Source organism: Cibotium barometz, chromosome 45 (genome assembly GCF_041138505.1).
Source record: "Cibotium barometz isolate CiBa-2024 chromosome 45, ASM4113850v1, whole genome shotgun sequence".
Lineage (NCBI taxonomy): Eukaryota > Viridiplantae > Streptophyta > Polypodiopsida > Cyatheales > Cibotiaceae > Cibotium > Cibotium barometz.
The window spans coordinates 41421234-41438897 of NC_141090.1; the positions used below are offsets into that span (position 1 = coordinate 41421234).

General features: G+C 43.8%; 1 protein-coding gene across 1 annotated transcript in view; it reads right to left on the minus strand.

The window, feature by feature from the left end:
• Positions 1-2045: 2045 nt before the first annotated feature.
• LOC147612769 (uncharacterized) overlaps positions 2046-17664 on the minus strand; it is a 91650-nt gene continuing 76031 nt past the window's right edge. Inside the window, exons 4-6 of the mRNA XM_086783343.1 lie at positions 2920-3016; positions 2718-2780; positions 2046-2643 (exon numbers count right to left, since the gene is read on the minus strand). Of these exons, the coding sequence (XP_086639469.1) occupies positions 2450-2643; positions 2718-2780; positions 2920-3016 (354 nt within the window). The 3' untranslated portion in view covers positions 2046-2449. The remainder of the gene's footprint in view (positions 2644-2717; positions 2781-2919; positions 3017-17664) is intronic.

Here is a 17664-nt window from a genome sequence, read left to right on the forward strand (position 1 = left end):
TATATGCGTAGGGTATACAAGAATGCAATGCAAATTTGTCTAGCTCCAACCAGTACCATAATGGGGGTGTAATATGTGATACATAGGCGATGGCGAGGCAAAAATACCTCGGAGCATGATCTCCAGGTGTTAGTGTAAGTGAGCTAGCCGCTCGTGGATATGGTGTTGATGTCGAGCCCGTATCTCTGTGATCTCCCTCTGATGTAGTCTGGGAGTTTGGTAGCCTCGTGCTCTCAGTCTCCGTCTGGCTCGGAGGTCTACAGCACGCTGAAGTGTAACCCCCTCCTGTGTCAAGGTAGGCACTAGGATAGATCTCTGGAAGAAATCAAGGAGTTGGAGCTGTTGCCCACCTCTCCATGTGGTATGAATCCGTATCAGTGTCTCTGTGGTGCTGTCTCTAACAAGAACTCGCCAAATCTGCACTACTGCGGACTCCATGATCTGGCGGAGTGAGGGATGTCCACTGAAGATGGTGGTGTATCTCTCTCTAATGACAATATATGCTCTGCATCTGCATACATAATGTTCCTCACTCTCAACCTCCTCCTGGCATTGTCTGCATATCCTCTCTGCTCTGGGGATCCGTGCTGCCCTACTTGCCTTAATCTCAAGCTGGTGTGATGACACTCTGAGCTGGCCAATCGCCACTCGGGCACTAAGGCATGTACACATCCATGTATCCAGGTCTCTGTATGAATCCATCCGCTGAGATACGCATAAACTGATCTCTGTAGTATAGCATCTGCGCATGTATATATATGTATATATACATGCGCATCTATAATGCACAATCTTAATTTATTTTTTTCATATGTACATGCATTAATGAAAAGACTGAACATAATTAACAAGCAAACAAGATTTATTGATTAAAAAACGATAAGACCATTAAAAGAAAGCAATATTAATAATCATTAATATAACCAACCGCCATGTGAGTGAAGGTGTAAAGAGCTGTGAACACCTCCACAACACTGGGACTGGAACACAGTAAATATTACACCTCAAAAAGACACTTGTATGGACACACAGAGAGAGAGAGAGAGAGAGAAGCTTTTTGAAACAAGGTTTCAATGGGAGGGCAGCTCCTTCTGCAGGAATTGAGCAAGGCACTGAATTGAGCGGATAGCAGCAGATTAATCTCATCATGTACTTGAGACCTACTTATGTCCCCTTTTCATATTGAAATGGTGCTTTTTCCATGCAAGAAAACCCTCTACATGTGTATATTTGCGTCTCTAACCTGATTTTTTTTTGTTTTTCAAGCCGGGGTCACAAGGAGCAAGCTCGTTCTAAGACTCGAACAGAGAAACGCTTCCACCCATGAGCCTGTTGTAACTCCACCTGTGGTGACACCAATTGTGGCGACCCCTTCCTGCAAAGAACCTGCCCACCAACAGGGGATTGAAGATGATTGCCCTTGACCCCGCGGCCTGCTGCATGCTCACACTCCATCACTGGGCTTGCTGCTAACAGCATAAGCGGCAGAGGCGAGTCTATCATTCTGTAAGGCAAAAGCAAGGTGCAGTATGAGAGAAAAGCTTAGCGAGGCAGCCATTGATGCATAGGACAAAGAGTTAGTCATATATACATTGCATCACTCTCTTTTATCAAAACATCATATTTTGATTTCATGTTTGATTATTTTCTCAGCTTTGTTTTGATGTCAGTGACATGACCTCAGGTCAAATACTAGTTATATTAATATTCAAAAACGCTTAGCATCCACTGATCAGAACCATGCTGTCAACTCCCATGCTGACCCAAACCATAGCTTGTATCTTATGTTCTCCTCAACTCTCACACTAACTTAGGGTACTTCTCAACCCAAATATAGATTAGTCCGGATGCAAAGCCACCATATGATGCAAGTGTGATTTCCTATGATGAGAGCATAAGCACAAAAGATAGCCCAGTGATAGAGCTTGTGCACTGGATGCTGAGGACACGAGCTTGATCCTTACCCCTCCCTTTACCCCATAAGGGATGTGATTACAGAAATGAACCCTCCTGCCCCACAAAAAAAAAAAGAGGGCAGGTACAAAAGATGTCAACATTTTAAGGGTAGCCTGTTTAGACAAGGCATCATTGTAATAATTATTTCTTTGCAAGTATTTTCCAGAGTTTTTCCGGTGAATTTCAAATAACATGAGCTTGATGAATAAACAAGCATGATAGGCCAGAGCTTCATCATAAAAACTTAAATGTTGCTACTTTATCATTGAATTCTATAATCCATAAGCAGCTTAAACCAGGCTTATGACCTGAAGGTGCACATTGATTGAACTACTCAGCCATATAGTTGTAAGTGTTATGGTACAAGTTTCTGCCAGCTTCAGACTCTTTTCACCTGCATATATGCATAACTACATATGTCCCATCCTGCTCACACGCTTAAATGTAGCTGGTGATGCCAACGCTGTCTTTTGTAGGGTTATCCACATGATATTCATGCTTGAGCCATCCCAATAATGTGAGGACTGAGCAAGGCAAGATTGGGGACATTGATGTTCTTCACATTCACGACAGTAAAGTTTGCATCTTGGATACTAACCAATGTATTCCTTGTCAGGTGACAACCATCAGCAAGAAACTGTTGAACAGGGTCTAAGAGGTCCTGCCCAAACCTCAGGCTACTGCCCACTGCAATCCAATCACAAGGAAGAGATGAGCTTTTGCAACAAGGCTTGATATCCATATCATTAATCTATGATTACCTGGCGCAGCAACATGCTCAATGAATAAGAAGTGACCACCTGGCCTTAGCACCCTTTTCACTTCTGCATGGAAGTGTCATTAACGCAGATTAGTAACCATTGACAAGAGACTTCTTAAAAGTTTCATAAGGGATATCATATAGATTGTGCACACACAGCACATATTGCAACCCAATACACCATACCAGAACCATGAAGGTACCTTTTAAGGTAGCTACCACATCTTTCACAGAACACAGAACAAGTGTGCATATGACAGCATCAACACTGGAGGTGGCTATTGGTAACGCCTCTCCAACCTACAGAAAGAAAAAGAACTTAAATTTAGCTTCAAATAACATTCAATAAATTTGGGACTTGTGGACTGATGAAGTGTACTAGTGAGTTATGACCCAAACACTCAATCTTGCACCATAGCGACATGGCGTCTTGGTGAACACAGATAAAGCAATTGCAGAAATAGTATTCTTGGTCATGGTGGCCTCCCAGGACACTGCATCTTCTACTTTGGCACACATATCTAGCATCCCTACTCTTCGTTGAGCCATGGTTTCTCCCACAACAGATTTCTATACTTAAGAGGGCTCCACTGTTTCCGAAGTTCTCACGCAGTGATATGCCTGACAGAAAATGAGTAATTTAGAAAAGCCTTGCCTTCTGCCCCCACCCTTCCCCCAGAAAACCCAAAAAAGTGCATTCTGTACTCACACCTAACCCTGCAATCCATATGCTACTTTGCATACTGCTTGCGTACCATACAGAGTCTTGTACACATTGCGTACAAGATGTACAAGCTTCTATGAAAATTTTCAAGGTCATGTTTGTCATGGACCTCTTATTAGGTACAGCCCCTATAACTCATCCATGAATTCCATGTGCAGTTCATACATATTGTTTATAGACTAGTGTTTTGAACATAGCATATGTTATATTTAAACTATTCAAACAAGAAAAATAGTGGCATATTTAACGTACCTTATCTAAATCTGTACATTCCTGCAGTTGTATTTCACATGTGTTTGTACGTGCCATATCTAATGTTTCTAACACTGCCCCCCGCCCCCCCCCCCCCCCCCCCCCCCCCCCCCCGCCCCGCGCGCGCGCGCGCTCTCTAATGTTGATATTGAAAAGAACTTTCATGTAGGGGGCTAGCCAGCATAGGATCTGATGAATGAAGACAGCAGACAGAAGGATGGCAAATGGCCCGGCAACTGTGCAGAGACCACCCAGCAGCCAAGTCAGCAGTAGATCCCACTACAACTAACAGACCATATGGTTCAGTATCCCGCAGCATATCCAGAGACTGGGTAAGGAGGGTGGGCCCACGAACTCCACCTCACAAGGTATCAAGAAGTGAGAACTCCCCTTGTTTGAATGGGTTGTGTACCAATGTCCAAACTGAACATCATCCCAGGAATCAGAATGCCTCATATTGGCATGCTCAGTGACCAGTCAATCGACTAAGAAAATGCACCATACAACACTCCAAGAGCAGAAAAGATTAACAAGATTAAGAGAAGAGAATTAACTTAGGAACTTGTAGAACACTTGTGCCTATGTGCTAGGGTTTTGAGAGAGAGAAAGAAGAGTGCGGTGGAATCAAACACAGCACACACAAGAGTCCTAAACTACTGTCTGTATTATGTAAAAGAAAAGAATGATTACACCTGAATTCCTGTACAAGAGATCTGGCTGAGTGAAAACGTGAACTGCAGCCCTGTGACCTACTCTACACTCTTGGTTGGCTAGCACTTCGCCTATAGAGAAACGCTTTGTGAAGTCCAACGCTGAGAAACGCATATGATTATGAAGATTTGGCTACCCATGTATCTATACGTACCAATACTACTGGTCAGTTTGTTTTGCCGTTGTCAGCCAGGTCCATGACCTGCCACATCATTGCTGCCACATGGCACCTGTGCTTTCCCATGGGCCTGCACATGCTATATCCTACAGGTGAGGTGTGTCACATTCTCCCCTACTTGCATTGCAACAGTCCTCAGCTACATGGTGTCCATATAAAGTGCCTTCCATAAAAGGAAAAGATCCAAGAAAAGCTCATCCAAGGTACCCAAGTTCTCCAACACTGCAAGACCATTTTCCGTCCAATGCGAAGGTTGACATTCCGTCCTTGCCCACGTCAGCACAAAGACTTGCAAAGACACCTGCAGATGACCAACTTCTGCCTAATCTAGCACTTTCCGTCTCTCCAATCTGTAGCCATTTATATGGTAGTGACGTATGTGTGAGAATATGTGAATGTGGAGCGGAAGCAAACAGAAATCACACAAGAGACGGTAGACAGCCACAAAGAGATCCAGCACTTGAGCTAGAGACTGAAATATTGAATGTATGTTGAATAAAATATGAAGGCACAATGGCCATGCTTGTATACATCTCATGTAGAGCAGTCGACAAGTAGCATTTGAGGACAAATGTCCACGATTGATATAAATGACTAAAATAAGCTATAAAGATAGTGGAAAAATATGGGAAAAATCCCTAAAAATATCAGAAAAAATTATTTCAATAAAAAGGGGATAAAATGGAGTAAAAGAGCGCTGGAGATGACATGTCCAACACCATCCCTCAGCTCTAGCACGGGGGTCCAACTCCCATATGGGTAAGTACTAAGGAGCTGATCAATAGTATCTCGTGGAAGAGGTTTGGAAGAGATTAGCAATGTTGTCCTGAGAAGAACGATACTCCAATGTAATGATGCCATCGGTGACCAGCTCACGAACAAAGTGAAAGTGGACCTCAATATGTTTGGTCCTGCCATGGAAGGATGAAGTTCGAGCCAACGCCAAGGCACTCTCGCTGTCCGTAAGAATACGGATTGGATAATCCAAGAGTACATCAAGATTGCTCAACATCTGGAATAACCATAGCAGCTCACAGCAAGTATCTAGATAAGCACGGTACTCAGCCTCAGTAGAAGATAATGAAATTGTATTTTGCTTCTTGGATTCCTAGGAAATAAGACCAGAACCAAAAGTGAAGCGAGTGGATCATCAAGCATCCTGATCACCTGTCCAATCAACATCAGAGTATCCAACAAGCTCAATGCCTCCTCTGAAAGAGAGACCATAGTCCAAGGTACCGGATAAGTATCGGAGAACCCTCAGAGCGGGCTGCCAATGAGAATGTCAAGGAGCTAAAGAAAACTAATGGAGAGCACTGACACTATAAGAAATGTCGAGCCTAGTGTAAGTCAAATAAATTAGAGAACCAACAAGCCTCCCGTATTGTGTAATGTCCTCGAAGAGGGGAGCGGGATCAGCACGGGAGATCTTGGAGTTAGGATCCATCGGACAAGAAATTGGATGGCACTTGGTCATCCCAAATGTCTCTAGGAGCTACTGCAAATATCTGTACTCGCTAAGAAACACTCCATCAGAAGACTGATAGACCTCCATCCCAAGAAAGTAGTGGAGAAAGAAGTCCTAAATCAGTCATCTCAAAGGTGAGAGCTAAATCTAACCGCAGCTCTTCAATCTTGGCAAGATGTGAGCCAATGATCAATAAATCATCAACATATAAGACAATTAAGCAAAGCCAAGCATCCTAAGCAAAGTCATAGAGATTGGTGTCTGCAAAGTCCAAGGGAAAGAAAGAATGCATCAATCTTATCATACCATGCCTTGGGTGCCTGTTTCAAACCATAAAGGGCTTTGTGCAATCTATACACCTTACCCTTAAGTCCGAGAACCTGAAAACCTTGAGGTTGTTCAACATACACCTCCTCATGTAAGTCACCGAAAGGCAGATTTGACATCCATTTCATGAGCAAAAAGAGCAAGAATTGTCCGAATGGTGGTGTAACTGGCTCTAGGAGCAAAAGTTTCCTCATAATTCACACCCTCAATCTGAGAGTACCCCTTTGCAACCAATCTCACTTTATGTTTGTCCAAAGATCCATCAGCATTCTTAAAGACCCACTTAACCCCAATGACCTGTCGATGCAGAGGCCAGTCCACAAGCTCCCATGTACGATTCCTCTTAATGGAATCAATCTCGGCCTCTGACGTGAACCATTTCTTGCACTTTCACGACGTGAAACATTCTTTGCTATTTCACGCCTCCTAAACAGAGCGATAGAATAAAAAATTAAATCAATTTGGGTTGATTAATAGCTTGTTAGATCATACATACATGCACTTAAGATCTGGAAAACTCATCGGAGACGATCTTACGCCTGACGATAGTGCATTAAATCACCCAGGAACTTCCTACCAAAGAAGTGTGGGATCAGGACATTCTGCAAGCACACACTTGAGTGTTTTGAGAAACCTGACCACCGCTGAAACCAGTAGTGAAAAATCCATGGAAGAAGGGCTGAGATACCCTGGGTTTGGAGAAAAAGATAAACCACACTCCCCAACCAAGTCCAGCGGGATCATTGATATCGCCTGGGGATTTTTTGGTCTCCAAACCAGTCATGATGAAGAAGCGCAATCTACGAGCATGGGTCCGTCAACTAGCGCTGGACTCGGTCCAAGACAAGAAGTGCCATTCCAAACGTTGAATTCTAGGCTGTCAAATACTGACACCCCTCGAATTAGACGAGATGTGCAAAGTGCAACTAGGATGGGTCAAATATTCATTTCCACCACCGAGGAAGTGTATTTGGACCTCCAACGAAGTGAGGTAGAACGACAACTCCGAGAATTGAGCTTAAGGAAACAAAAGCTTGATACTCGTAGGGCAAGAGCTGAGAGAAAGGAGACAGGAAGTGTTAACCCACTCCAATCACGAGGAAAAGAACCTGAAATTGCTACAAGGAGACAGGAAGTGTTAACCCACTCCAATCACGAGAAAAAGAACCTGAAATTGCTACAAGTAGAAGTGAGGGAGAAATTCCGAACTTGGAACCCATCAATGAGGACTCCAGAATGGAGGAAGGGTTTACAACCAGAGAAGAAGAGAGTAACCTAGCTAACATGGCTATAGAAGTAGAAGACCGACTCTATATCAAAAAGGATATTGAGCTAATGATCAACAACCCTACATTCTTACAAGACATGGAGCTCTTAATTACACAAAGATGCACAAAAACGACTAATGGAGAATCCCACCAGGGAACCACAACTGGACCATTCCATGAACCCAAGATACCTAGAAGAGCCAATACAGGTAGGGGACGAGGTCTAGGAAGGGAGGGAGCAATTCCCCAGAGGCCTAGAAATGATCCAGCCACGGACCTTAATATGGCCACAAGGGCAGACCTGTTAAATATGGCAGCAGAGATGGGTCGGAGGATGGTCAGGAAACTAGGCTCTACTCTAGAACCCCGACCTTCCTATATGAAACCCCATATCATTTCAAAACTTGTTCAGAAGTTCTCTGGGGACGGGAATCCTATCCAACATGTAGAGATTTTTGAATCCACATGTGAAACCTGTGGACCGGTCACTGATGTGACCATGATACATGCCTTCTCGCTAACCTCATCAGTGGTTTTGAACCCTTAAGCCTGAGGATAAGGTTAACTGACAAGGTTAAAGAATATTTTTGTGCCCAATTTTGCCAACAGTGGTGACAGATGGAACTTCAATTGCAAGAAATTAGGCTCATTGTTTTGATTTTTTTCTCTCTTTAAGTTTACTAACCACACTAAAATCAAACAAAAGGAAGATGAGTCGATGAGAGACTATGTCTCTCATCTAAAGCACTTAAATTCAAGGTGCAAACTTCGGGAAAGGTTGACAAATGATCAATTGTTGCCTTGTTTCCGGAGAGGGGTTAGAGACCATAAAATGCATGATTACCTGGTACTAGCCTGGCCAGTTACTCGTGATGCATACTGCAAATTGGCAATCGAATATGAAGATAATATGTTAGAATTGCCACAACCCAAAGATGTTAAAACATCTACAGCAACCACGACTTCACGTGTCTCGAGTCACCAAGAAATTAGAGCTCGAAGTAAGCAAGTCGGAAACATGACTGTGGATGAGCTCAGCAATGCCATATTAGAAAAATTAAAGGTCAGGGAGGGAAGAGAGACATCTAGGCATGGGCATAGCCACCTTTACCCCCGCACGGAATTGGTGTGGTACTCTATGTGCAGATTAAATCATACCACCACACCGAATGTCCATAGTTAAGGGCAAGGCCATTACTTTATACTGTGTAAAATTAGAAAATCATGACACTTCAATGTGTAGATATCCAAGGTTTCAAAATGTGGCACAACTACGAGCAAATAGAACCCCATTGGCTTTGCCAGCACCACCTATGTAGATCACTGCCACTGCCTGCCACTGCTGGACAACCCAACTCTTCCTACTTACCTAGGGAGATGTTCCGGGCACAAGATGCTTCGCTCTTGCCACAACCAGTTCTACCGCCACAACCACCACAGATGAAGATCAATCAAGTAATGATTGAAGAGCCATCAGAAGATGTTGACATGGTGCGGGAAATAGAACTTAGCGGGAAATACTACGAGGACATGACTGAGGTTACGCCAGAATACTATGTCCTATAGAATAACACACCAGTACCTGTGTTTCAAACCACAGTACAATGGAAGGGCAAGGAAATAAACTCAAATCTCAGAAGAGGACCTTTACAATGCTATGGCTGCGGTAGGCCACATCGAGTAGCCGAATGCCCAAACACGAATATGAATCTGAGAAGAGGACCTTTACAATGCTATGGCTGCGGTAGGCCACATCGAGTAGCCGAATGCCCAAACACGAATATGAATCATACACACCAACCACAACAAGTGGCGGCCACGCCCAATGACATGCCAGTGCTCACCTGCACTAAATGTGGAATTGATCACTTGATCAAGGATTGTCCCTACCGAGCAAGTGGCTCTGCTTCTACTGTTAATCAGGCCACCATCCGGACCATTAGTGTACAATCTGGGAAGATCACACTGCTCAATGTCCTAACACGAGCTCAAGCTCAATTAGGAGAAAAGGGAAGAAACCGGGTGGATGCGACTATTTCCAGATCTGGCTGCAGGAAAAGAGTGAAGAAAGTAAGAAAGGGAGACACATGGGTTACAATCCAAGACGGATCCGAAGAAGATACAATTGATACCGGATCCACCCAATCAAAGGATGAGGGGAGTCAAGGGATCAATCTTGGAGGATTAGACTAGGGAAAGCAAGGAGAACGACCAGCAACTCCTAAGGGGGTTGGTGAATATCCCAATGCCGGCGAAGAAATAAGAAAGGTCGAAGATGCCAAGGCCTTAGTTGAAGAGCTTCATGACACTAAGCTAAGGACCAGCCAAGTAAGAGATACCATCTATCCACAAGATGAACCAACCCGGAATAGGATATTGAACATGCCAATCCCGATTCCGGAAGGAACAGAAGAGGACTCCCAGACCAACAAAATGTCTAGAATATTTGAAGAAAATGAGTTGGGGAGAGTCTATCCATTCCTCCCCTGTGGAAGAATACGAAACACCTACATGGAAAAAACTCTCTATATCCAAAGAACCCAGGGATATAGGAATTGACCCAAGAGATACTCTTGCAAGAACACCTCTTAAAACAACAGAAACAGCTTGCAAAAGAAAAAATCCAGCAAGGGCAAGAGGAAGCTAAGGCTAGGCTAGTCAAAGCTAAAATGCATAATGGCCTGATACATGTCAACATGGCGTCCGTAATCCTTGTGGACGAAGGGGATCTAAACATTGAGCCAGCACGACTCAAGTTGCGACTCACAATAGCTAAGGGCGTTGCAACAAGTATTGCATTAATAGATACAGGGTCTAGCCATAACCTGATCTCATATGATACTTGGGTAGCCTTAGAAAGACCACACCTTGAATCCACCGATGCTCAAGTTCATAGTGTGCACCTAACAACCACAAAGGCCGAGGGGTATTTAAATGTTAATATTTCCATAAGTACTAATTCCTTGGTCGGAAAGGTGTTTGTGATGCCTGCAAATACAATGGAGGAAGAGATGATCCTAGGACAATCCTTGATTAGTGCAATATCCAATGGGAAGAAAGAACAGCATCGTTGAGCATCGGTGAGAAGGTCATGTCCATACCACTATGGAACTCAACAAATCACTGCAGAGGCAACATCTCAGAAAACAGAATCTGCACCCATTATGCTGAATTTGCCTACATAATACTGAACATACAAGGGTACATAAAAATGGGTGCTCAAGAATCAACCAGAGAGGAAGGACACAATGAGTAATGAAAAGAGTAAGGGGAAAACACAATTCAAAAGTCGGCCGTTGCCAACACCTACCAAGTGGCAGAACTCCAAGCACTTGCAGAGGCCTCATGACTGTTGTCAGCAATGGGTTGTCCGAAAGGACCTATTGTGAGCACAAGGCTACTATTAAGGCAATACAACAGTATGGGTACCCAAACCCAAGTCCATGGCCAAAACCACAAAAGGTTCAAACCAATATACAAAGAGATGTGATGGCTTACAGCATCAACTCCCCGATCGAACCAGCGCCACATCTGCTTTTGTGTGAAGGAGAAAGAAAATTTAGCCAACTGAATTGAGAATGACCACATCAACAACAATACCTACTCTGGCAACAGAATTGAACAAGAAATGTGAAGATAGAAGCAAAGAGGTTCCAAATGGAAACCATCCACAACCAGACACAACAACAAAATTGTTTAGTTGGGTGGAAGGAACAATAAGGAGCTCACACATAGAGCTAAAAAGACTGCATCAGCAAATGCCCAAAAGTACCCAGGTGAACCCTTGGTTTTCATGGTGATATCAAAGGGACAAGGTAACTAATGCATCATCATATGCATGTGTGAGTGTTTGAGCACAGTAAGAAAAAAATTCGATAAATGATTCATGCCGTGAACCACACTACAATCGTTCACGTTGTGAACCATTGATTAGTATTTCACGCCGTGAAGAAGTTTGAAGAGTTTCACGCCGTGAAACGGTAGAAACTTTGACAACCAATTATGAAATGACACATGGCTTCTTCATTAAATGCAGCCGCCCTGTCCGATGGCTGCGTTATAAAATCAAATTTTCTTCTTTTTTTTGTCACTTTGCATCGTGTGAGAGCCGTGTTCGTGAGCCAATTCTGATCATCAAGCATCTTCGCGCCTGCATTCAACCGCTTTCAACTGTATACCCAACCGCTTTCAACTGTATACCCAAGCGCTTTCAACTGCATTCAACCGCTTTCAACTGTATACCCAAGCCCTTCAAGGTGGGAGCTTCCCCTTTTTTCTTTTTCTTTGCTTTCCTTTTTTCCCTTTTTTCTATGATGTTATCAATTGATTGTGTGTGTCCAAACATACCTACTTGTGTTGAAATCAGTCAATTGAATGAACGAATGCCTGTCATCTTGTGTTGAAGATAAATCACTTGTATGCGATTAATACATGTCGTTTTTCAATATATGTAAAACTTCATCCTAAACATGTGTACACACCGTTATAAATTCATGACTGCAGATTCACGTCTGCACATTTACGTCATGGTGATTAACGCCATGCTGTTTCAGATGACTCTGTTTCACACCACAGAGTTTCATGTCATGCTGTTTCACATCATGATGATTCACGTCATGCACATTCACGTCATTGTGTTTCACGACTGCACATTCACGTCATTGTCTGTCACGCCCCTCTGTTTCACATCATTGTCTTTCACGCCCCGCTGTTTCACGTGACTGTGTTTCACACCACAGAGTTTCATGTCTGCACATTCACGTCACTGTGTTTCACGCCCCACAATTTCACGTCATGCTGTTTCACGTCATTGTGTTTCATGCCCCTCAGATTCACGTCATGATGATTCACGTCTGCACATTCACGTTGTGGGGCAAAAGGAAAGGGGAAGTCCTCTATAGCAGCATCCACCCACACATGCTCGAACACACTCAAAGAACAAGACAGGGGCACCACCAGCCTTTACTAAAGCTAGAAAGGGAACTCACACACTCACAATCCCAAGATCCTCACAAACAACTCTCTACCCTTGTCCAACCATCCAAATACACAGAATACAGCCCAAAATAAACATTCACACCAAGAGAAGAGAGGGAAAAGGGTACATCAACTTCTCTACCTCTCACAACTCCATTGGCAGGTGCTATATATGGGTGAAAAACCTTGATTACATAGGCTCAACAGCCTTAAGCAATAGATCAAGTAAGAAAAGAGAGAGAATGAGAGATTAGCATGTGAATGGCATCCTTGTGCACACAAGGGGGTCTGCGCACATTAACACACACACACACACACACACACACACTAAATCTACACTCCCAGCTCACCCACAACTTCAAAAAAACTGGTAACACAAAGGCCCCTTGGGCTCACACACATTAATCCTAAGATGTTTTGTATTATTGATTGAATATGAAGTAGAGTGTTGTAGATAGGCGTCCTTAAGTACCCAAGATACTCACACCTTGGCATAGAGTGTAGTTACAAAGTTTTGAATATAGCCAAACTCTACCACCATAACACCAACTCTTTAGTATCACACAGCCATGACTAACCCAATAAGAAACATGTTCACAACACACCCATACCACACTCATGCACCCAAGGTACCTCTTGCCCACATCAATTCCAAGATGTTCTGCATTATATGGTGGGAATCTCTCCTTCTGAAATACCAATAGTCAAATGACAAATACATTCACACCAAGAGAAGAGAGGGGAAAGGGTACATCAACCTCTCTACCTCACAACTCCATTGGTAGGTGCTATATATGGGTGAAAAACCTTGATTACATAGGCTCAACAGCCTTAAGCAATCGATCAATTAAGAAAAGAGAGAGAATGAGAGATTAGCATGTGAATGGCATCCTTGTGCACACAAGGGGGTCTGGGCACATTAACAGACACACACACACACACACTAAATCTACACTCCCACCTCACCCACAACTTCAAAAAAACTTGTAACACAAAGGCCCCTTGAGCTCACACACATTAATTCCCAGATGTTCTGTATTATTGATTGAATATGAAGTAGAGTGTTGTAGATAGCCGCCCTTTTAAGTACCCAAGATACTCACACCTTGGCATAGAGTGTAGTTACAAAGTTTTGAATATAGCCAAACTCTACCACCATAACACCAACTCTTTAGTATCACACAACCATGACTAACCCAATGAGAAACATGTTCACAACACACCCATACCACACTCATGCACCCAAGGTACCTCTTGCCCACATCAATTCCAACATGTTCTGCATTATATGGTGGGAAGCTCTCCTTCCGAAATACCAATAGCCAAATGAGAAATACCTCAATGGCTATGCAAGCCGACAAGCTTCGCTGTGACCACATGAATGGCCCTCAAGAGCCCACTTGTGCCTTGGAAATCAGCCAACGGATGAACAGCCTCTTGCTGGAAATGAGATCCACCTTGATGTGTGAGATGCCGTCGTACTTCAGATGCCACTAGCTCATGTAGCACCATGGAACTTCTTTGTCTCAATGTTGGTGGAAGTTGCAATGCCCAGTAGATTTTTGACAGGTTGGGGCATTAGGATGAGCGCTTGTGGAATGTTCCCAGCCACAGCACTGCCTCGCACAGCTTCCTTCTGAGCTGGCTATCTTCAGTGGATTTCGCACAATCAGGTGATGGCCATGGTGTATGTTCACATGGCTTTGCGCTCCACTCAGTAGCTTAGCTACCAGCGAAAGTTCTCACTCTGCAGTCTGATTTTTAGCCCACGATATGCCTCACCAAGCCGGTTCTCTGCCCTAAACCCCTCTCTCTCTTTCTCTGATGCAAATGGAGGCAAAAAAAAAAGAAAAAAAAAAAGCAGCGTCTCCCAAAGGTTTGGCCACACGCTCATTCAGTAGAGAACGTGGCAGCATCTCCTCTACAAAGTTGGCTAGACTCCCACTCATCAACTCCTTGGATAAAACTAGCAGATATGAACATGCATCTATATGTACATATGCCAAAAAACCACAATCAAAAAACTCCTAACGTCATTGTGTTTCACATCTGCACATTCACGTCATTGTGTTTCACGCCCCTTAGTTTCACGTCATGCACCTTCACGTCATTGTGATTCACGCCATGCTGTTTCACGCCACTGAGTTTCACGTCTACACATTCAGGTCATTGTGTTTCACGCCCCACAATTTCACCTCATGCTGTTTCACGTCATGATGATTCACATCATGCACATTCACATCATTGTGTTTCACGTCTCCACATTCACGTCATTCTATTTCACGCCCCTCAGTTTCATGTCATGATGATTCACGTCATGCACATTCACGTCATTGTGATTCACGCCATGTTGTGTCACATGATTGTGTTTCACACCACAGAGTTTCACGTCTGCACATTCATGTCATGGTGATTCACGTCCCCACTGTTTCACGTCATGTTGTTTCGCGTAGCACAGTTTCACATTTGCAACTTCACGTCCCCATTGTTTCACGCGTATGTTTTTCACGAGGATGGGTTTCACATCTTTGTCACGAATAGTAACTAATCACTAAAATATTAATACACTCACATTCTCTCATCTAGATTTACATACTAACATCAAATTACTAACCCAAAAAAAAAGAGAAAAAAGTAAGTACCGACCAGTCATTCGACTGATTGTATATGCTGATTCAGATGTCGGTCTCCGAATCTGAAGCCCGCGAGCAACCATCCACCACGCAAGCAAGCAGTGCTACGGGTCCCCAGCCAGCCACCGACAACAAGGATCAAGCAAGCTCAAGACAAATTTCTTGGGCCCTTATGCCCAATCATTCCAGGGCACCCTCGTCATCAGGAAAGAAATCATCACACCCCATGGGAAGGTGACTCTCTAATGCCACAGCCCAGAATGTCTCCACTTGCTAGAAGATGCGGAAGTCAAGGCAAAACTTAACAAAGTAGGCCTCGGGAGAATGGTGGAGGTACTGTCCCGCGTAGTCGACACAGACCTCTGCGCCGAATATCTAAAGACATACGACAAGCAAACAAAGAGAGGAAAGATTACAAAGGCTGATGGCACCACAAAACAGCTCCTCATCACAGAGGACTTAATCAATGATGCCTTACAACTCCCAGCTGCAGTGAAAGCCCACAAGCACAACATTGATACGATGCCTATAAATGATATGCTCAATAAAGATTCTTACAATTCAAATGGAGCAGAATACGACAATATCAGAGATGAAGCTACAAAGAAGGCATGCATAGCAATGTCCTTCCTGATGCAAATAAAGCCTGTAGACAAGTACAACAGAGTGGGTTTAAACAGGATGGCAAAAGTTTATGAGGAAAAGGAGGAGGATTGGGCTTTCTATATGCATAAAGAGATGGAAAATTACTTGAAGGCCCATCAATCGAAGATCAACAATCCATACCTCCTCACACAGGTACTTAACCATGTAGCAAAGAGGCCTCTGAAAGAGCCTGAACCAGAAGAGCACATGCAGTTAGCACTCATACTCGATCAACCTAAAGAAGCTACTGGCAAGTTAGAAGAGGGGCAGGCAGTATTAATGGAAACACATGATCTCATCAAGAAAATCAAAAAAGACCGCAAAAAGAAAATAGATAAAAGGATGAGAGGAATACTTGTTGATGTAGCAGCAGAATCACAACAACTGGAAGCGACGGTGGCAACAAAAATCCGCACAAGAAAAGATACTTGGCCCTACTATGTAGGAACACAAGCAATAGCTCACCTCTCCAGCAAGCCCCACACAGCTTATTTTTAAAGACCTCTCTCCTCTCAAGGATTCAAGCCTAGCAGATACACCAACAGAGGCAACTGATGAACAAACACTGAGGAACCAAGCTACGGAGGGACGAGTAGTAGAAGAAGCAACAATCACAGTACAAGAACTGGAGGCTCCCCCAGAGTCAAGTAAGAGACAACGAACGCCAGAACCTTCAAGTCCAATCAAAAGGAGAAAGTTGGAAGAGAAAGAGCAACTGCCCACCTAACCTCCTTCCAGGACATGGATTCTCAACAATTCATCCAGGAAACCATGGAAGGCCTAGAAGCGCTCCTTTACGATCCACTCAAAGAACTGGAAGCTGAGTCAAGTACAAACTGGGAACAAGAGCAAAAGGTATGGCGTTGCCATCTATTAACAACACACATGTTACATGACAGGAACGTTGCCCTTTGGAAGTAGCTGAAAGATGCAAATACACAAGTACAAAGTGTAAAGGCAACCCTTGAAGCAGCAGAGTCAACTCACAGGGAGGTTATCCTGAAGAGTTTAAAGGCTGCAGAGAAACAAGAACATAGGTACAATTCCTTGGAAAGTAATAAACTCGTCTTTAGCTAGACAATTGTACAGAAGATCAACGAAAATGCTGACTTAAACGCAAAGCTCGAGCAAACAAAAGATCAACTTCAAAAAGAGATCGCCCACACAGAACCTCACAACTCTGCATGCCCGACAAATCAAGGAGTGCCAAGACAATGCAAAGGCTAATGAAGATATGCTTCACCAACAAATCGAGCAACTAATAGTCCAACTCAAGAAGGCAGAGCAAGAAAGAGTACACAATCTGCAACAAGAAAGAGAACAAGCGAACAAAGCACATGCAAAAAAGATCAAGGCCCTCAACGAAACCATCAGTGCAAACCAGGCAGAGGCGTAAAAGAATGAATTGGAGCATCAAGAGGCCATATCACAGCTATAGTGCAACTACAGGACACTCAATGATTGGCGGCACAAAGACTCCATCAAATTACTGAAGCACAACAAAGGGAAGCCATTGCCTGGCGAGCACAAGAAGATGCAACAAGGAGATTTGAAGAGATGGATGCGGAAAGAATGATCCGGGAAACGACCATCTCCAACCACCTCAGCAATGCCGACTCTCGCCTACATGATCTGGCACGTCAGCTCGTGGCACAAGAAAGGAGTCAACACCCGGAGCCGACAAATGATCTACGTATCTTCCTTGAGCGCGCCTCGGAGTTGGGCCAGCTGCCAGTAACTCCTCGGGTCCCTCCTCACACTCTTA